Source organism: Diabrotica virgifera, chromosome 2, assembly GCF_917563875.1.
Source record: "Diabrotica virgifera virgifera chromosome 2, PGI_DIABVI_V3a".
Taxonomy (NCBI): Eukaryota; Metazoa; Arthropoda; class Insecta; order Coleoptera; family Chrysomelidae; genus Diabrotica; species Diabrotica virgifera.
The window spans coordinates 223,393,373-223,416,828 of record NC_065444.1 but is presented as its reverse complement, the minus strand read 5'-3'; the positions used below and the strand labels follow the sequence as shown (position 1 = coordinate 223,416,828).

The 23,456-nt window shown below is 31.6% G+C and overlaps 1 protein-coding gene across 1 annotated transcript in view; it reads left to right on the top strand.

Annotated features, from left to right (window-relative positions):
* LOC126880416 (cathepsin B-like) overlaps positions 1-23,456 on the top strand; it is a 35,257-nt gene that overhangs the window by 5,587 nt on the left and 6,214 nt on the right. The window contains exons 2-3 of the mRNA XM_050644262.1: positions 2,325-2,522; positions 16,139-16,400. Of these exons, the coding sequence (XP_050500219.1) occupies positions 2,325-2,522; positions 16,139-16,400 (460 nt within the window). The remainder of the gene's footprint in view (positions 1-2,324; positions 2,523-16,138; positions 16,401-23,456) is intronic.

Below are 23,456 nucleotides of genomic sequence, written 5' to 3'. Positions count from 1 at the left end.
GTTTCTGACTAGTTTGACTGTTTGCTAGAACAAACCTATTGTATCAATTATGATGTCACTACCTGTATCATAATGAACTTCATTATGATACAGATTTTCATTAAGATATGCTTCTTTTCATGAGAATTTTTCAGCGTCACAAATGATAGAAAAAAAAGTAAGTCCGTGATAATATACATTTTAGTGACATGACATTTTAGTTAAATCTGACAGTTGTCACATTTTATTTGCAATTTGGCATAAAATCAAATCAATTGTGTTTATTGCATTTATAAAATGGTATTTTCTTTGATTTGTATAGTCTTATAAATTGAACAGATTATATTCGTAGATATATTATATAATTCGTAAATATTTTTTTTCGATTATAGCGCCATCTATTGACAACTAGAATAAATGTTATAAATGTCACCGACGAAATGTAATCACCGACGTGCGTTTTTTTCTGTCACGTGCAATTTAATGCGTTAGAAAGAAATCGAAAAACTGTGACGCACTGAAAGATCCTCATGAGAAAAAGCATACAGATTTTTAACCAATATAATCGCGATATGGCATTCGCGATAAAGGTGGTGCACGCGCAGTGACCATTGGCGAGTCAAATACATACGCTTTGACAGTTGTAAATATGTAAACAAACTGTCAAACTGACAAACTACTTAATTTGTTTGCGTTACAAAATTAATAATTTGAATATATTTTTTGTTGTGTATGATCATAGAAAAAATAGTGTATACAACTTGCATTTAATTATCATTATGAAGCTCGTACTCTATAAGAAACTCGTCGCATACGGCTCGTTTCTTATCCCTCATACTCGCTTCATAATGACCATTATTAAATGCTCGTTGCATAATATACTATTAAAGCTTAAATTTTACTGCGAGAACCATTTAACCGTGACCATTTAATCTTTGATTTTTAAAAAAGTAAGGGGTTTAAAAGATTAAATTCAACGCGTTTTAATAGCCTTTGGAATTACCTTTAAAACCGTTTTTATGTGAGCCTGATATCTTAAAAATTAACGGAGTTGTAAAAATAACGATAGCATTTTTTGGAAAAATTTTTAAAGATAAAGTTTGAAAAATTTTTGGAGCATAAATTTTAATGCTATTAACTTGTTCGTTATCTCATTTGATAGATATTTCTAAGTACTTTCACAAATGTTTAATAAGTTTATATTATAAAATGGATCATCTTCCCGTAATTTAAGCTTGAGTACTTAGATTTGGGTACCCGCTGAAAAAAATATGCATTCAATTACCTCTATAACCTATAACTCACTTTTAGTTAATATTAAAATGTTTTCTAGTAAGGAGTTTATTTAATTTTTTATTAGCTTCAATTTTGGTAATGATAACTTGTTTGTAAAACTTATAGTTTTTGAGTTATCTATGAAAAATCGGTTAAAAACATGCATTTTTCTTACGAAAATGCAAATTTTGATCTTTAATAACTCAAGAAGTTTTGATTCATTTTAATAACTTTATATAACACATTTTGCTTAGAATTTGTCCTCCTATCTAATTATGGGGTTATTTCTAATAAAATAATTTTCACCCCGAGAAGGGGTGGCGTTCACCCCCAGGGTAAAAGCGCAAGTGGGCACCATGTCACCTTTGTTACTTGAGATATCCTCTAACCACTCACCAATTTTCATGCAAATCGATGGAGGTTGAACGAAATCGGAGGTAACACCTCATATCCACCTTCAGTGACTCCACTAAACTAAGTATTCGGTTTTTTGTATATTAATTGTAAGGCCCCACTTAGTGTACTCCTCTTCCAGTTTTCTGAGCATATAGTCTATATCACTCAATAATGAACAAGATAATAAAAACACAGTTAAACTGGCATGAACATCTGATGAGAATGAAACCCAGTAGAACAACGAGAAAAATTCACAAAACAAGAAATATGACAAAAAAGAAAAAATGCAGAGTGAGAAAAAAATGGATCTATCAAATAGTAGATTCGGGAAAGATTAAACAGAAAACGCTTGAATAAATAAAAATAATAGCACAAGACAGAAAATAATGAAAGATATGAATGAATATGAACCTAAACTAAACCCAAATCCGGCACCTGAAAGGGTATAAGGATGGGGAGAACTAAAGAAAGAATGCATTCATATTTCAATCATGTGAAAGATATTAGACCAAAATCATTTATTCATAGTATCATCACTTCATTATTTTATAGATGCAAATTTGATTTGTTACATTTATATGTTTGCTAGTAGAAAAACCAAAGTTTATGAACAATGATAATAAAGAATCACATTCTAGTTATAATTTTCGGTATGTAAAGAGATTTGTTTTTAGGCCCTAGCTGCAGCTTCTGCAATGAGTGATAGACGATGCATAGCCTCCCAAGGAAAGCTTAAAGTGCCTGTTTCTGCTGAAAATGTAGTGGCTTGTAGCCGTAATAGTCTTGGATGCAAAATAGGATATATGGAAGATGGATGGTGGTATTGGCTAAAAAATGGAATTCCTACAGGAGGTCTTTATGGCAGCAAACAGGTAAACTTTTCTATTAATAATTTCAATGTAGACACATAAAAACATAGACACAAATACTCCAGGCTGTGGGTGAAAAATAGGTCGATTTCAGGATATAACTCAGGAATTTTTGAAACCTATCAGGTGTTGTAAAGGACGATGCCAGGAATAACTTCTACTAAAATGTGACCAAAAATATTGTGAGCTTTTTTTTTTAATTGCGATTTTCATTTGTTAAATTTGCAATTTTTAAAGATTTTTAATTTTGCAGCATCGGGTATTGATTTTAGAGAAAAACTTTTTAATATAAAGTTGTAGTAAATTTAAAAACCTACAATTTGAGCTATGATAAGTTTAATTTCGTTTATTGGTTATTGCAAAACAGCCTGCGAAAGGTCCAAAATGGCCGTTTTTTACAATTGCGTTATTTATTGTACAAATAATATTTTTTTACTTTTTAAAGCTTTAAAATGAAGATCTTTCAATTCCAAAAATAAAAAAAAACTGTAAGGCCGGATTAACAAATTTGTTGCTGAGATATTATAAATTGTTTATACCAAGAGGTCAGATGTCGAAGGCTATAACTTTTTGAAAAAAAATCGTAGAGGGTTTGTGAAACATCCAATCTCTTTCTAAAGAGTTATATTTTCATATTCTGATGTAAATAAATGCGTAAAACATTTTTAAACCTCTAATTTTTGGGTTTGAAAATAAGGGGGCAAATTTCGTTATAAACATTTAGTGCTGAAGCGGCCCTGTACATCCTATGAGTTTTTAACTTACAGATTATTGTTGCTGAAGACGGAACGAAGATTTATAAAAAAATAAAAAATTTCTATGTCCAACTGAAGCCGAGCTAAATGTTGGGTTTGAAAATAAGGGGGCAAATTTCGTATAAACATTTAGAGCTGAAGCGGCCCTGTACATCCTATGAGTTTCTAACTTACAGATTATTGTTGCTGAAGACGAAACGAAGATTTATAAAAAAATAAAAATTTTCTACAACCAACTGAAGCCGAGATAATTGTTTCTTTTTTCGTAAATCATAGTGCCTTTATTTATAACAATTAAGAAATTATTTTACGGTCATTAACTAAAGAGAGACTTATGTTATCTTAAAATAAAAATTATTATAAAAATATAGTTACATTTGATTATTAAAAATTATTTTTAAAATCGGTGCCTTTGCGAGCGGCCTAATTTTGCAAATCGCCCGGCTCGCTTCAAATCCGCGCTCTCGGAAATTTTTATTTAACTTGTATTAAATTTTGACCGAAAAAAATTTAATAATATTACCATTATAATATACAGTCTATTTACCACTGTATTTGTTTTTCTTTATAAACTTTTATATGTGAAATCTCATTTCTGAAGAAATAATATTACAAAAATGATACATATATTATATGGAATATATAACTATATTTTTAATTTTTTCATTGTTATATTAATATAATAATAATAATGTTACTTCTTATTATACAATATAAAACTTTTTCTTCTTGTAGTGACTATCCGTTTTGAATGTTGGCGACCATCATGGCAATCTGTACTTGCACACTAAATCGGTACTGCTGCTCTAAAAAAATTTGTAGTTGTTTTGTTGTGTTGATCGACGTACGTAAATTTTCTAGCAAGGTAATCCTTCGCCTTCCTGGTTCTCAGTTTCCAAATGGGGTTTGACAAATTGCCATGATGGTCGCCAACATCCAAAACGGATACTCACTACAAGAAGAAAAATTTTATATTGTATAATAAGAAGTAACATTATTATTATTATATTTATATAACAATGAAAAAATTAAAAATATAGTTATATATTTCATATACAGGGTGTTTCATTAATAATTGTCCATATAGTAACTGGAGAAACCTTACCACAAAATACGAAGATTTAACCTAAAACACTTAAATAAAATGTGGTTCCTTACTGCGTTACATGGTGTTTTATCTAAAAATTTAAAAACTATTTTTGCTCAGCATTTTAAAACTATTCGACGTATCCTTTTCATACTTGGCAGAAAGTGCGACTACTAGACACCCTACTAAATAATGATAAACAAACGTTTCTAGCTACTACCAGAGGCGTGCGACAGGGGATGGTGAATGGTTGACCCTTCTCAAATTCTACGCCACTGAAAGAATTACTATTTTAGTGCCATTTTTAGATTCTCCAATACTTTCTACGTAAATAATATACTCTTCATTGGTAACGATAAAGTTATTAGTTTTCGAGATATTTGAAGTTAAATATGAAACGGCACAGTTATTTTGATTAATTTATGATATGATTCATAATGATTAAAATTTAAAAATTATTTGTACTCAGTACTTTAAATCTATCTGGCGTATCCTTATCATACTTGGCAGAAAGTGTAGGTACTGTACACCCTACTAAATTAAGATAAATAAACGTTTCTAGCTACTACCAGAGGCGTACGACAGGGGATAGTGGCTGGTTGACCCTTCTCAAATTCTACGCCACTGACAAAATTGCTATTTTAGTGTAATTTTTTGATTCTGCAATACTTTTTATGTAAATAATATACCCTTCATTCGTAACGATAAAATGATTATTTTTCGAGATATTTGAAATTAAAAATGAAGCGACACAATACATTAATCAAAATAACCGTGTCGTTTCATTTTTAACCTCAAAGATCTCGAAAACTAATGACTTTATCGTTACGAACGAAGAGTATATTATTTTCATAGAAAGTATTGGAGAATCCAAAAATTGAACTAAAATAGGAATTTCGCCAGTGGCGTAGAATTTGGAAAGGGTCAACCATTCACTTTCCCCCGTCGTACGCCTCTGGTAATAGCCATAAACGTTTTTTTAACATAATTTAGTAGTTTGTACAGTACCTATACTTCCTACCAAGTATGAAAAGGATAAGTAGAATAGTTTTAAAATGCTAAGCAAAAATAGTTTTTAAATTTTTAGATAAAACACCCTTTAACTCAGTAAGGAACCACATTTTATTTAAGTGTTTTAGGTTAAATCTTCGTATTTTGTGCTAAGGTTTCTCTAGTTACTATATGGACAATTATTAATGAAACACCCTGTATATGTATCATTTTTGTAATATTATTTCTTCAGAAATGAGATTTCACATATAAAAGTTTACCAAGAAAAACAAATACAGTGGTAAATAGACTGTATGTTATATTGGTAATATTATTAAATTGTTTTCGGTCAAAATTTAATACAAGTTACGTAAAAATTTTCCGAGCGCGCGGATTTGAAGCGAGCCGGGCGATTGGCAAAATTCGGCCGCTCGCAAAAGCACCGGCTTTAAAAATAATTTTTAATAAATGAATGTAACTATGATTTATAATAATTTTTATTTTTAGATAATATAAGTCTTTCTTTAGTCAATGACTGTAAAATAATTTCTTTAATTGTTATAAATAAAGACACTACGATTTAAGAAAAATGAAACAATTATGTCGGCTTGAGTTGGTTGTAATTTTTTTTTATTTTTTTATAAATCTTCGTTTCGTCTTCAGCAACAATAATCTGTAAGTTAAAAACTCTAGGATGTACAGGGCCGCTTCAGCTCTAAATGTTTATAACGAAATGTGCCCCCTTATTTTCAAACCCAAAAATTAGAGGTTTAAAAATATTTGACGCATTTATTTACATCAGAATATGAAAATATAACTCTTTATAAGGAGATTGGATGTTCCATCAACTCTCTACGATTTTTTTTCAAAAAGTTATAGCCTTCGACATTTGACCTCTTGGGATAAACAATTTATAATATCTAAGCAACAAATTCGTTAATCCGGCCTTACAATTTTTTTTTATGTTTGGAATTGAAAGATCTTTATTTTAAAGCTTTAAAAAATAAAAAATATTATTTGTACAATAAATAACGCAATTGTAAAAAACGGCTATTTTGGACCTTTCGCAGGCTGTTTTGCAATAACCAATAAACGAAATTAAACTTACTCTAGCTTAAATTGTAGGTTTTTTGATTTACTATAACTTTCTATTACAAAGTTTTTCTCTAAAATCAATATCCTAAGCTGCAAAATTAAAAATCTTAAAAAATGGCAAATTTAACAAATGAAAATCGCAATTAAAAAAAAAGCTCACAATATTTTTGGTCACATTTTAGTAGAAGTATTCCTGGCATCGTCCTTTACAACACCTGATAGGTTTCAAAAATTCCTGAATTATATCACGTTTTTTCACCCACAGCCTGGGGTAAAAGCCATATAAACACATAAAACCAAACTGTGATTTAGTTGTTGTATTTCTATTTTGTTGTAAATTTTCGAGTGCAGTATTCTTAAGAAAATTTTCAGAACATGGCTCATCAGACTGATAGTCTTGTCACCCCCAACCTTCAAGCTGCTAGCAAGTAGAAGGGGGGAGGGTGACATAGGGGTATGTCCAGCTAGCTGAACCCTGTCAGGCACCGGAGTGGGTCGGAGTTCTTTATAGACCTAAATACCTAAATCTGATGTAATAATGGGCGCCAGTCGGTCAGTCCGTTCCAACCAGTTCCAACGAACTACCCCTCGGCTATGAATGTTTTATTTTAGGAACAGACAATAAATAAAACGAGCCTAAAAGTAAATCAAACATGTACTGAGTCTTCTAATACGTAAAACAAATACACTAAGCATCAAAATTAACGCACCATCTTAAAATTGGGACATTTTTGATGTCTCGTATTTCCTAAACATGTTGTCCGATTTTAGTGATTTTTTTAGTATATTATAGCTTTATTCTTCGAGAATATCGATGTGATAATATTATTGCTGAATAGATAAGTGTCATTGTATACCGGGTCTAACAATGATAGTGTGTTTTTTCCTCAAAGTTTGGAACACCCTGTGGAATATTCTAGCGTATATAAAATATTAAATTTAAAACTAAACTGTAGCCTAAGGCTTTCTTAACATTTTGCTTTTTGGTTCATTTGCTTATGTGGGATATTAAAAAAGTTAGGTACTTTAACAACTAGCCATGTTATTCATCAATACAGGGTGTTTCTAAATAAGTGCGACAAACTTTAAGGGGTAATTCTGCAAAATAATAAATATAATGGCCGTTTACTTTATAAACATATGTCCACAAATGCTTCGTTTCCGAGATACGGGATGTTGAATTTTTTTATACAAAATGACGATTTATTTATTGCTCTAAAACCGATTGAGATATGCAAAGAAATTTGGTAGGTTTTAAGAGGTAGTTATTGCACATTTTTTGACATACAATTAAGAATTTTATATTCCCCATTGGCGTGTATCTAAAATGTTTATACCCGTATTCACGTCAATATACAATTCTTAATTATATGTCAAAAAATGCGCAATAACTACATCTTAAAACCTACCAAATTTCATTTGCATATCTCAATCGGTTTTAGAGCAATAAACAAATCGTTAGTTTGTAAGAAAAAATTCAACATACCGTATCTCGGAAACGAAACATTTGCGGACATATGTTTATAAAGCAAACGGTCATTATTTTTTCATGCAGAATTACCCCTTAAATTTTGTCGCACTTATTTAGAAACACCCTGTATTGATGAATAACATGGCTAGTTGTTAAAGTACCTAACTTTTTAATATCCCACATAAGCGAATGAATCAAAAAGCAAAATGTTAAGAAAGCCTAAGGCTACAGTTTAGTTTTAATTTCAATATTTTATATACGCTAGAATATTAAACAGGGTGTTCGAAACTTTGAGGAAAAACACACTATTATTGTTACACCCGGTATACAATGACACTTACCTCTTTAGCAATAGTATTACTACATCGATCTTCTTGAAGAATAAAGCTATAATATACTAAAAAAATCACTCAAATCGGACAACAGGTTTCGGAATTATGAGACATCAAAAATGTCCCATTTTTAAGGTGATGCGTTAATTTTGATGTTTAGTGTAAATGAATGAAAAGAATTACGGAATCATGACAAACAAAATAATAAATAAATACCAATCGAACAAATGCACCTCTTTTCCAAAAAAAGAAACTAACTACTTAATACTACAATTTATCAATAACACGTTAACACGTAAGTTCCTCATTTTAAACATATAAATTAAGGTGAAACAGTAGCGATCAACAGGTAGCGAAAACGCGTTCCAAGATTGCGGCTGTAATTTTGAATATTTTTTCGAGATATTTGGCACACGTATTCGTAATATAATAGAGAATGGCGGTACAGAGCCCAATTTGAAAAATATATTAATATGTGGAAATTACTTTGTAATTAAATACAATATTAAAAAAACGAGCCTGTACCGCAATTAAGAAGAACAAAAAAATACACTTTCTTCAAATAAACTTTTTTATCCGATGCCTAGATTTTGTGTCATTTTGGAACTACTAATGAAATAAAAAATTTTAGTAGTTCCAAAATGACACAAAATCTAGGCATCTGATAAAAAAGTTTATTTGAAGAAAGTGTATTTTTTTGTTCTTCTTAATGGCGGTACAGGCTCGTTTTTTTAATATTGTATTTAATTACAGAGTATTTTCCACATATTAATATATTTTTCAAATTGGGCTCTGTACCGCCATTCTTTATTATATTACGAATACGTGTGCCAAATATCTCGAAAAAATATTCAAAATTAAAGCCGCAATCTTGGAACGCGTTTTTGCTACCTGTTGATCGCTACTGTTTCCTCTTGCATATAATAGAAACATAAATTAAACAACCTGTAAAACATAAGTCAGTCTTGTGATAATAAATAATTGTTAGTTATTATACAGTATGTCCCTGTAAGTTGTATCCATGTGGAAAACTTTTTTATTATTAATTTTACGAAAAAAAGTTATTCTTCGTAAAAAGCTCTGCATGGTCCAAAACCTCAGATTTAACCATCAAATACCAAATTTTTTAATATAATACAAGGTATGTTAAAAAGTTTGAACTTCACTCAAGAATAAAGTAGCTTTATTTTTCACAATATTGAAAATTGCTATTATGAAAAGTTGTTTGGAATTAAAAACTATATTCTAGTATGCAATTACATCCTTCTAATTGAAAAAATTTTTTTTTTTGAAAAATTATGGATAACTAACATTATTTTCAGTTATTTCAATTCAGATAACTCTTTTATTATTAATTTTACGAAAAAAGTGATTCTTATTAAAAAGTTCTGCATGGTCTAAAACCTAAAATACAACCATCTTATGTCAAATTTTATCAATTTTATACGAGGTATGTCAAAAAATATGAATTTCGCTCAAGAGTAAAATAAGTTTATTTTTCACAATATCGAAAATTGTTATTATGAAAAGTTATTTAGAATTAAAAACTATGTTTCAGTATGTATGTAATTACATCCTTCTAATTAAAATATTCTGAACTATAAAGGTACTTTACTTTTAATCTAAATTTATCTTTTTTGACATAACTCGTATAAAATTGATAAAATTTGATATAAGATGGTTGTATTTAGGTCCAGAACTTTTTATTAAGAATCACTTTTTTTCATAAAATTATAATAAAAGAGTTATCAGAATTGAAATAACTGAAAATAATGTTAGTTATCCATATTTTTCAATTAGAAGGATGTAATTGCATATTAGAATATAGTTTTTAATTCCAAACAACTTTTCATAATAGCAATTTTCAATACCTATTGTGAAAAATAAAGATACTTTACTCCTGAGTGAAATTCAAATTTTTGACATACCTCGTAATCATTCATAAAATTTGATAGCTGATGGTTGAATCTTGGGTTTTTGACCATGCAGGACTTTTTATGAAGAATAACTTTTTTTCGTCAAATTAATAATAAAAAAGTTTTCCATATGGATACAACTTACAGGGACATATTGTATAACATTTTTCTCAGCAGTAACAATAAAATTAAGAGCAAACAGTAGCGATCAACAGGTAGCAACAAACGCGTTCCAAGATTGCAGCTCTAATTTTAAATATTTTGTCGAGATATTTGGCACACATATTCGTAATATAATAAAGAATGGCGGTACAGAGCCCAATTTCAGAAATATGTTAGTATGTGGAAATTACTCTATCACTAAAAAAAAATATTGAAAAAAGGAGCCTGTATCGCCATTAAGAAAGACAAAAAAATACACTTTCTTCAAATAAACTTTTTTGTCCCGTGCCTAATCGAGAAACATTACCAGTGGCGGCCGGTCAGGGTCGGCAGTGCCGACCCACACATTTATTGATATTATAGATTTTTTAATATTCAATTTAATCAGAGTTTATGTCATTTTTTGTATCTGTGAGATAAAAAAAATCTGTCAGATAATACAGACTAAATTTTATTCGTGGTTTTTAAAAGGATTCGACCAATCCGAGCGTTAAGTGATCCCTGCGCGTTTTTAAAAAATGAATGATCCGAGCCATCCATCTGACTGTGTCGGCTAGCCGACCCAGTTCATCCCTAGCGTGACGATTTACACGTAAAACTCAACGAAATACAAGTCGATAAGCAACCAAAACAACATTTCTGTCCGTAGGCAGATACGGCAGGCAACGGCAGGTACGGCACAAAGATCTGCCGAGGTTTCATTTCGAGGCATCGCATCGGCATCGCATTGTAAAAAATAATCACGCCGTTTTACGTCGTTTAATTGATATTGCAATTTTTTTAAGTTGTCAGGAATTATAATTTATTTATAGATATATAATATCGTATAATCGTTATATCATATAATTATAGATAACTAATAAAATTGTTTAAGAAATACGATTTGGAATTTTCTAACTTACTACTTTCTGATTCTAAGATATTTACGGCACGTCTAAAACAGTACAGAATGAACTAATAAATATAATCAATTAGTTACATTTTGAATAACGTTATTGGATCTGAGATTCAGAAAACAATTTGCTTTTCGCTAGAAGTAGATGAAACTTCTGATTATAATGTCATTCGCAATAATTATCAATTGTTGTCCGATACGCTTTACGTGATAATGAGAGGTTTTTAGGTTTTACAGACGTGAGTAAAAGCAATAAGGCGGAATATGTTTTTGGTGTTTTAAAGAACAGATTAAAATTTTTTGATATCAAAAATAAATTGGTAGGGCAAACTTATGACGGCGCTGTCGTGATGTCTGGTGAATTGAAAGGTCTCCAGGTAAAAGTTAAAACTTTTGCACCACAAGCTTTATTTACTCACTGTCATGGGAATAGAATGACTTTAGTTTTGCAGGATGCGTGTAAAAAAATTAAAGAATATCGTCTTTTCTTGCCAGTTTAGCTCGCCCAAACGGACTACTGTTTTAGGACAATTTGCTTAGAAAAAAAAATGCAAACAGTTTGTCAGACGCGATCAAATTTTAAACCTCAGTTAGTTTTCACTGTAGTAGATTTTCGTGAGCAGCTTTTGGAAGTTTTTTTAATTTATTATCGAAGGCGACGATTTTGATAGTTGTGATGTAATATCTCGATCCGTGAAGCAATCGGTTTGAGAACTTTCTTAAATTATTACTCTTTTAATATTCTTTTAAATATTTTTAAGAAAGTGTTTGCCCAAACCGATTTGATATTCATTATTGTTCGAAATCAGTCAACTGACATTATTTATTCCAAAGATAGAATAAGAAAACTGGTGCAAAATCTCAGAGATTTTCGTAATGATAGTAGTTTCCAATATATACGCATGACGTTTTGGGTTCGCTTGATATTTCCGAACCACCCAAAAAAGACACAGGCATGATACATATCTCGAAAAACGAATATATTTTGAAATCTTGGATACCTACTATATATTATCCAAATAGATACTCGTTTTTCGAATTTTGAAGATATGCAAATTTTTTGCCTCTTTGACGATTCAAAATTTAAAAGTTAAATTCGCCAAAGAATAGTTAAGATATTTATTATTACAAATTACTTAAAAATTACGCTGATCCAAATATTTTCAGAAAGTTGGATAAGTTACAAAATATGTGTTATTTTATATAGTAAGTACTGCAATTCATTACAACAAACTGAGCATCTTATTACCACCAACTTCTGCTTTAAATGAACGGGATTTTTCTTGTCTCAAAAGAATCAAAACATATTGTCGAAATACAGTGGAACCCCGATAAGTCGGCCCCCGATAACCCGGAAGTCCGGCTAACCCGGACCGATTTTCATCAGATAAACATTTTGATTTTCAATATTTTGTATTTTTCAATTTAATTGTGGCTTATTTCCAATCAAAATAGTTAATTATCAGACAATCCTTTCAACAATAAAAGTGTATGTAATATAATATTTGAGAGATAATGTGTCTAGACTCTCTGTGTCGTGTACTTATGTGTGTAATTTGAACACGAGATTAAAAATGACTCATAGTACACGCCGCAGAAACAACAGCCAGCTGTCTGTAGTATCTATTCCTTTTTATTTCAAACTGTCAGCATTGTTTAGGAAAGACTATTTAAAAAATTCTTTTATAAACAATGGTCTTTAGTATTGTGTGTCTTGTATTGTTTGGGTTTGGTGTTTTTTTTAGAATTGTAATGAGTAGGTAATATGTACTGTGCATATTTATAAAAATATTTCATGTTATTTCAATTCTAACGGAGTTTATCTGTAAGTATACCGTATTTTATTAATTTTTACCATATTCTCCGGCTATCTCGGATTTTCGATAACCCGGATCGGTCGTGGTCCCGATTAATCCGAGTTATCGAGGTTCCACTGTACCATGAAACAAGAGAAAATGTCAAGTAAACCAAACAAAAAAATCTATGATGATTTAAGCCTTTTAATTAGATGGTATACCTATATGAGGAGGCAAAAGACCTTGCCGACCCTGTCTCTAAGGCCACAAGCCGCCACTGAACATTACATTCAACTTCATACATTTAATTTTTACATAGTTGGTTTTTAATTCCTGGGTTTGCGGTCTGTTATACATAAAACACTTGATTTTGCTTAGACGTTTCGGCTGTTTGCCATTTTCAATAAGCACTTTTAATTATTAAACATTACACTGTTAACAAACATATTTTATATACAATACACGTAATATTTTGAAAATTTAAAAAAATGCACATCGTGTTTCTCTAAGATGTTATGAGAGAATGCCAGGCATGGGCATTGGGCATAATATGGTAAAAGCACTTCACAACGGTTTTGGATGGTGGTCGTAAAACCAAAACGATAATATACAGGAGATCAAGTTACATAATATACGAAAGAAATAAATCTGACTAATGTTTAACTTTCAATAATGGGAGCAAGATTTTTTGTAGTTATGATCTGAGTATGTAACTCGAAATATGAATACTGAGGTGCGTATTTTTTTTGTATTTTATATGGAACAGAGGCTTGAACGCTAAAACAAGGATATTCATTAATGACAGAACATTATAATAGAACAGAGTATTTGAGATGTGGGCATATAGAAGATTTTTAAAAATAACCTTGGTTCAAAAGATTAATGACAACCACGTTTTGTAACCGAATGAAATAAAGAAAAATGAGATATTAAATACAATTAAAATCAGAAATTTACATTATTTGGAAACATGTTATGAAAAATGAGATATGTGTTTATGTAGATCGTTATATAGGAAAAGATACTGGACAGAAGAAGCTTAGGACGCTGACATATATCCTGGCTAAACAAAATTGATGTAATGATACAAACTGCAACTCTGTGAAGTTGCTATAAGAGGTAGCACGTAACAAAAAAAAATAAAAATGCCGTATTTAAAGTGTTTACCAATGGTGTGCTTACAACCACACTTAATTTATCAAATTGTGATATATATTGGAGAGATCTTTAATATCAGTTTTATTATTGATACAATTTTGGTCTTTCTTTATGTGGATCATCTCCAATATACATCTTTTGTTATAATTTTGCTCTTTTTCCAGAATCTGTACATTTTCAAAATCAAAACTATGGTTATTTTCTACAGAATGTTTGGCTAAGGCTGTGGTGTTTATTTTGTTTGTTTGTACACTATGTTTGTGTGCAACAATCCTTCTATGTAGATATTGATGTGTTTGCCCAATGTATGTTGAATTGCAGTCTTTATAATTTACTTTATACACAACATCCGACTGCTGATCTTTAGTAACTTTGGGTTTAAATTTTGAGAAATATTTTCCGGATGTTTTAGATGATTTATGTCCAACATTGATATCATATCTTGCCAACATTTTCGAGATTTGTTCGGAGAATCCATTAATGTATGGTAGGGATATGTAGTGTTTGTTTGGATTGGTGACATTACTATTATTATTGTTAGGTATGGTTTGAGTTTGTCTTAGATTGGCATTGGAGTTAGATTGATTTTTGATAATGTAAATTCTTTTTTGAATTAGACGGTTGTAAAAATCTGGTGGATAATTATTTTTTTCTAAAATGTCAGTAACTTTTCTCAGATTTTCGGAATGATATTGTGGGCTAGATAGTTTAATTGCTCTGTCTGTAAGACTGAAAATAACACTTCGTTTGTGACTTACAGGTGCGTTGGTGTTAAAATTTAAATATATTCCGGACCAGACATCTTTTGTAAACCAGTTTGTAGTTATCAGTCGGTTACTGTTGTTATACTCTAAACTTATATCAAGAAAGTTAATTTTGTTGTTTTCCTCTAATTCGAATGTAAACTGAATTTTATTTTGAAAGCTGTTAAACATGTGGAGAGTATAATCGATTTCATGCTCCGGAAGGCATAGTAGGATGTCATCGACATATCGTTTGTAGAAATGTATCTGATATTTTAATTTAGAAATGACTGTTGCCTCTAATATTTCCATGACCAAGTTTGCTATTGGTGCTGAAATAGGCGAACCCATGGCCACCCCAGAAATCTGAGAATAGTATTCGTTTTCATGTTGAAAAAATGTAGAGCTGAGGCAGAATTTTACACTTTCTAGGAAATCTTGAAAAGGAAGAGAAGTATGTGTTTGGATGTTACTCCATCTGGTTTTGACACACTCTAAAGCTATTTCAATTGGAATGTTAGTATAAAGTGATTTTACGTCGAAAGATATGTTTGTGATTAACTGGTATGGATTGTTTTGAAATAAAACTGTGAAAATCCCATGAGTCCTGTATATGATAGTGATCCTGTAGTTTAATTTTTACGGCGTTTAGCGGTTTTTTATTCTTGTTGAAAATTCTGTTGAAATTGTATCTAGATAAACGGACAGATGCTGGATGTGTATGTAGATCCTCTCATATCCGCTATTTACGGTCCTGTGTCTTTAGAAATTTGTAAAAAGCTCAGGCAACAGATAGTTACCAAGGATTCTGCACTCCGACTTATAGAGAATTTTCCCTGTCTCTAGATAGATGTCGCTAACGCGTACGTACGCATTTAATATTTTAATAATATGCATAGTTCAACAGCTGGATTCAGTTCACTTCGGGATACACTACAGGCGGCTCTGAAGACGCTGAAAAGCAGAAACCATAGTCAACCGATGGTGATGGCCCCGAATTGAGTTTAATCTAAAGTTGTTTTTCCTTGTTTATGATGAGGCCATATGGATATAAATTAAGTGTTAGTGCTGTTTTTGCTTTGTTATGGCCAAAGGTCTATTGATAGGGTCGGATAATCTATATACTAATAGTTCTGTGGCGAGACCCATAACCACAGATTTATTTTGGAACAACTGATGTTTATAAAAACCTTTTATACGGTAAAAAATCTTGTTTTAGGGTTGTCAACCATATTCGCTTCAATCTTGTGAACATCATACAAATGGTACTAAAGTGGATTGCAGTACTTTGAAATTGGATACACCTACTTGCAGAACTCAATGTAACGATCCCGCACTTAATTATAAGTCCGAGTTAACTTATGCTGCAGGTCCACCAGATTGGTACACTAGAGTTGCCGATATGCAAAGGGAAATAATGACAAATGGTCCAGTAGAAACAACTTTCCGCTTGTACACTGATTTCTGGAATTATAAAAGTGGTAAGTAGTCAAAGTCATGTGAAAAGTGTAAAAATTTAATATATACATAAATATATATACATATATTTACACATATATACACCGTTCATAGGCGTCAACGCCCTTCGGTAGGGATCTATGGAGGTGTATCACCAAGCCGCAAGCCCTTATCCCTTGCCGTACCGCTCTTCCATAGGCCGATCAGACGCTAGTTAATTCTAGACCAAGCCGTAGACTCAATTGAGTTTTATATTACGGCGTTGACCTTTTATTAATTTCATGACCTAGCTGAGGCTCGCACCAGCGATCGCAAATCGCAAATCCACTAAACTTTTCGATCGACTGCGCCTCAGTTAACTATACCGTCTAGACCGACGTAATATTTACATAAAATTTTACATAAAATTGTCAAAACAGGCCATCAGTCCACGTAGAACAACACTTGGTATATTATGTACCCATGTAGCAACGAACTGTAGAGAGCTGAAAGACAACAATGATATTGACGAGCACTGGGAGCAACTAAAACATTGCATACTAGAACCTTATAAAGATATAATAAAGACTTCCACAAGGAGAAAAGAGGAATGGACGAACGACGAGATACTGAATATGATGGAACAACGGAGACAATATAAGAACAAATATGACAATAAATACGGGGAGATTAACCACGAGATAAGGAAGATGATAAAAGGCAAAAGAAAAACACTTTGAAGGGAAATGCAAACAAATAACAGAGACCGATGAGAAAATACAACGTTGGGCAGAATACAGCGATGAACGGTTCGATGATGGAAGAGGGTACCTGGAACACATAGAACTTACTTCAGGAGAAATATTTCCAGATATTACAAAGGAAAAATAATACATGCGTTAAAAACAATAAAGAGCAGAAAAAGCCCAGGACCTGACATGCTTCCTATCGACCTTTTAAAAATTAGAGATGAGCAGCATATTGATGTTTTAGTGGTACTATTATTAAACAAAATTTATAGCTCAGGCACATTACCCAAAGAATGGTTGACGTTGATCTTTATTTGCCTCCCTAAAAAGAAAAACGCAAGAGAATGCGGCGACTACCGCACCGTTAGTTTGATGTACCATGTGCTAAAGTTGCTAATGAAAATCATCCATAACCGAATATTGGACATAGACATTAATGATACGCAATTTGTGTTTCGCAAAAGCCTGGGAACTCGTGAAGCTCTTTTTTCACTTAACATACTTATACAAAGGTGCCCCTGGACGTCAATCAAGATATATATGCGTGTTTTATTGACTATAATAAAGCATTCGACAAAGTACGACACGAACAATTAATGCATGTCCTGGAATCAAAGAAGCTGGATTACAATGACCTCAGGATTATATCGCATTTATAATATAAGCAACGAGCAAAAGTACGTGTTAACCATCAGCTGTCAGAGGAAATTGAAATCAGACGTGGAGTGAGACAGGGATGCGTGTTGTCGCCAATTCTCTTTAATGCCTACTCGGACGAGATCTTGAAAAAAGCTCTTGAGGTTGAAACAGCTGGAATAAAGGTCAATGGAGTTCCCATTAACAACATTAGATATGCGGATGACACTGTCATCTTAGCTGAAAATATTGGGGATCTTCAGAGGCTGGTGACCAGAATAGCAGAGTTTGGACAAGAATACGGGCTAACAGTGAATGTCAAGAAGACAAAGTTTATGAGAATATCGAAAACTCAAACAAATAACAAAAATCTCTTCATAAACGGATCCAATATCGAACGAGTCGACCAATATGCATACCTTGGAACAATGATCAACTCCACAGGAGATTACTTACAGGAAATCAAAATCAGAATAGATAAGGCTAGAGCAAATTTTAACAAAATGAGAAAAGTGCTCTGCACAAGAGATTTGAAGTTGGAGCTAAGAGTTAGGTTGGTGAGTTGCTACGTTTTCTCGACTTTGTTTTATGGAATGGAAGCTTGGACCTTGAATGCTGCATCAATGAAAAAACTAGAATCCTTTGAGCTGTGGGTGTACAGAAGAATTCTGAAAATATCGTGGACAGAACACGTCACAAAAAAAGAGGTTCTGAAAAAGATGAATAAAGAAATGGAAATCCTAAATACCATCATAACAAGAAAATTGGAATATCTCGGACAGCTTGCTCCAATTGATTATGCAGGGAAAGATTCAAGGAAAGAGAAGCATAGGGAGACGCAGAATATCGTGGCTGCTCAACCTGAGAGAGTGGTACGGATGTACATCAAATGAACTTTTCAGAGCAGCCGGCTCTAAAATACGAATAGCTATGATGATTACCGACCGCCGTCGCAGAGATGGCACTTAAAGAAGAAGAGATATCTGTTTTATCCAACCCGAATCCTGATTTATGATTGTAATAAAACTTTAAAAACGTTTAATTTATGTGTAATTCTCAAATTTATTTACTTATATATGTTTTTATAACTACATGCAGTCGCAATATTCAACTAGATTTTATTTTCCATTTTCAAATCAACGTTTCGGCAGGCAATCCTTGCCTTTTTCAAAATTCTAAAATTATACAAATGAAAGACAAATTTATACATTATGGTAGAACAATATTAAAACTTACCAATACACGAAAACGACACACTAACGCTAATGAACAGGCACAAATTAAACATTGGATCTGATATCTCATTCCTTACTGTCCTAACATATTATTATATGATGGAGATATGTTACAACTTTGAAATTTTTTGACGGTGTTGTAATTATTATTAGTTAAATCAGATTAATATTATATTGTACAACAAGTGAGAAAAAAGACATTTCTCACAAGCGCAGAAGTTTGTTGGCACGAGCCGAGGCACGAGGCGAGGGCCGCAAATCAAGTGAGGGAGAAATATGTCATTTTCTCATGTGTTGTATACTGTACTTTTTCTATGGATGCGGTTTTGTCTAGAGTTAAAACTTCAAAATTAAATAATTTAGGTGCTTTTACGTATATTATCTACATAAATTGAAATAAAATACGAACAGTTATTTTCGAACAGTTTTGAAAGGTAATTCCTGGTAAGTTTTGCTCCAAAACATTTTATTTAACAACATTAATTGTGTTTGTATTGTGCATGTTACCATGGGAACGGCGATCATATATATAAAACCGTAGGAGAACACGTGTGAAAAAAATATTTCTCACTAGAATGGCCGACTTTTCTCACTGCATGAGAAATTGTTCGTTTTGAATATATGTAAGTAGTGAGAGAAGTTACACATTGTATAGCATCCATAGAAAAAAAAATTTATTTAGGTTTTTGATATCTGTTTTATCATTGATTACATTTGTGTTTCTTTTTATTTCTATCGATTTGTATGTCTCACTCTTTTTGTTTTTCTCGGTTATTTAAATTTTTATGTTTTCGAAGTTAAATTTATACTTCCTCCCATTCTCATGCTTTGTGACCGCAGTGGTGTTGTTCTTGTCATATTTGTGGAAACACACATGCGCTACAGGCCATGAAGGACCTTGGCTTCTATTTTCTTCGTTAATTTTTTCCACCTCTTCTAGTCGTTAGCTCTCTCTGCAATTCTGTACTCCTATACCATTTAAATCTCCTTTAACTGCGTCTAACCACTTTTCCGTGGTCTTCCTCTTTTCATTTTACCCCGTCTCCTCCAAAAAGCAGCTTTTTTAAACAACGTTTCTCTGGCATTCGAGTGATGTGACCTAGCCACCTGACTCTCTGTGTTTTTTGTACAATTACTTAGGGAGTTTTCATATATCTCCATGACCTCTTTATTTGTTATTCTTCGCCAGTTTTTCTCCCCGTTCTTATACCACCAAAAATCTTCCGCAACACCTTCCTTTCCCAGATCTCAATTTTCATTTCATCTTTCTTATTCATAGTCCACGTCTCATAGGCATACATTGCCACTGGTCGAATGACTTTCATGTATTCGAATTTTTTCTGCTCCACATAATATATTTTTAGCTTTCAGAATTTTGTTTAATGAGCCTATTTAGTCCAGAGAAATAAGTTTTTTGTCGGGACACTTGAGCAGCCAGGTTGCAAATGGACTTTTTGAGTACTATACATATATACCTAATACAATATAAATATAAAAATGCCCGTCACAGTTCGGACGAGAAACTTAGTTATTAACAAATAAGGGTCAAAAATTGCCGTTTTTTTTTCGTTTAAATTGCTACAGGTAAAAATAGGGTAATTAAATATATTATTTATAATATTTCTCTTTTAGTAGATGAGCCTAGGTTTAAAATAGCACTTTTTGAATTTTGGTACGATCATTTGTTGCTTCGGAAATTGCAAAATAAAACTAAAATTTTAAAAATAAAAAATGTGCTATAACTTTTGTGAAAATGGCCTTAAGACTTTCATATTGCATGAAAAGTTGAGTCAAATAATCTTTATAATGCACAAGAAATTTTAAGACCATTCGTCAATTAGTTTAAATTTTATTCAATTTGTTTATCGCAAAGAGCTTTTTTTTCGAAATATTTTTGTTCAGAGAATAATAACGATATAGCATTTCTGTGGAAATCACATGCAAGAAGAATAGTTATATTTTCAAAGTATTGAAAAAAATCATTACAAAGTCGTTTTTATCACTCCCGAAAACAGTTTAGTAACATAGAGTCATTTTTGGCTTATAAACAATTTGAATAGCTTTGTTAATATTGACTATAGAGTAAATCTACTTTAGGATTTCAAAAGCTGCTATTTTTACACGAATTTTCAGAAAAAAACTTTTTGCCTAGGTTAATTAGGGTCAAAGTTAGCCACTTTTATTATTTAATTCACAGTTACTTCTATATACATCAAATTCTCCTGTAACAGTGTTCTTTACCATACTTCTCCGAAACGGCTTGGCCAATTTTTATGAAATTTTACATGTATATCATGTAGGACGGAGAATAGGTTTTAATCTATTTTTTATACCCATAAGTTATACGGGGGGTTACCCCTGATATTTTTTTTATTTTTTTGGACAAAATTATCTACCTTAATTTTATATGATGTAGAATTAAAAAATACATACATCCCTTAATTTTCACTCTTCTATCACCAACCCCTATTTGTCAATAGCCATCTATATATTTACATCTATAAAATTCTCCTGTCACAGTGTTAGTTTCCATACTCCTCCGAGACCGCTTGACAGATTTTTATGAAATTATATATGTATATTCGGTAGGTCTTAGAATCGATACCAATCTATTTTTCATATCCCTGAGTGATAAACGCAGTTCCCCCTAACATTTTTTAATGTTAGGTGGGGATGTGCGTACATAACGTACTCTATAAAACTATGAGTACACACAAATTAAAAAAATTATGATTAAAATCTATCAATAAGCTCCGGCGATATTAATCGTAGCATATGTTTGAAAAATCAGTTTCATTTTTTGAGTGCACGGATTTTAATAATTTCCCTCCATCGACCACGAATCCGTTCCGTTAGGACGCCATTTTTAAAACTTTATTAACCACTATTGAAGTTCAAAGTTTACTCAAACTTTTACACATAAACTATATACCTTCAACTTCAAAATGGCTGTAGTTAGGTTGCTTAATTGTTATAAACAAAGTAACCGTCAAATAAATAAAAAAAGTGGCTAACTTTGACCGTAATTAACCTAGGCAAAAAGTTTGTTTTTTTTTGAAAATTCGTATAAAAATACCAGTTTTTCAAATCTCATTGTAGTTTTAGCTTACAGTCAATATTAACAAAGTTATTCAAATTGTTTATAAGCCAGAAATGACTCTATTTTAGTAAAATGTTTTCGGGATGATAAAAATGATTATTTAATGATTTTTTTAAATGAGTTGAAAATATGACTATTGTTCTTTCATGTTATTTCCACAGAATTGCTATATTGATATTATTTTCTGAACACTAACATTGCGAAAAAAAGCTCTTTGGGATAAACAAATTGAATAAAATTTAAACTAATTGACGAATCGTCTTAAAATTTTTTGTGCATTGTGTGGACTGTTTAACTCAACTTTTGTTGCAATATGAAAGTCTTAAATTCATTTTCACAAAAGTTATAGCAATTTTTTTATTTTCGAAATTTTAGTTTTATTTTGCAATGTCCGAAGCAACAAATGATCGGACCAAAATTTAAAAAGCTCTATTTTAAACCTTGGCTCATCAAATAGAAGAAAAATATTATAAATAAGATATTTAATTACCCTATTTTTACCTCTAGCGATTTAAACGAAAAAACTCCCATTTTTGACTCTTATATGTTAATAACTAAATTTATCGTCCAAACTGTGACGGGCATTTTTGTATTTATATTATAATGTATTAGGTATACAGTAGCCAAAAAAACCATTTGCAACCTGGCTGCTCAAGTGTCCCGAACATGGTATTTTTGCCTTATTTCCCTGGCGTAATTGCTCTACTTCCATTTAATAGTTTCTTTTGTATTTTTTTTCTTTTTCTTCTTATCTTTATTCGTTATTGTTACTCCGAAATACTTGAACTGGCTGACACTTTCAATTTTGTAATCCTTTCTTCCCTTTTTAACTGTGACGAATTTATTGTGTTCTGTTATCTCACCACGCATTTCCATATACTTTGTTTTCGTTTCATTTATATACAACCCAAATTTTCTTGCTTCAGCTTCTAAGTTCCTAAACATTTGTTTAATTTCCTTTTTTGTTCATGTTACGAAGACTACATCATCTGCGTACGCCATATATTGCTGTTTACAGTGGAAAATTATACCCGTAGTTTGGATCTTACTTTCTCTCATTATTGCCTCCAAGACAGTTAAACCGATCGGTAGAAAGTGGATCCCCTTGTTTTTCTACTTGTAACCGAAAACAGATTTGATATACTTCCTTCTATGACCATTCTATTGTTTGACTTGTTAGCGATATTTTCAATAATTTTATCAATTCGTCGCCTTAGTACTATAACTTGATAACTCCAAAATTGATGTTTTTGAGATAACTAGTTCACAAGATGCATTTTATTTGCCTCCATATTGTGTAAAAACTTGATAACTCTCTCCAAACGGGTTAAGTATTTATTTATGATTGACGAAAGTTGATAAAACTCAAATACCCTTAAT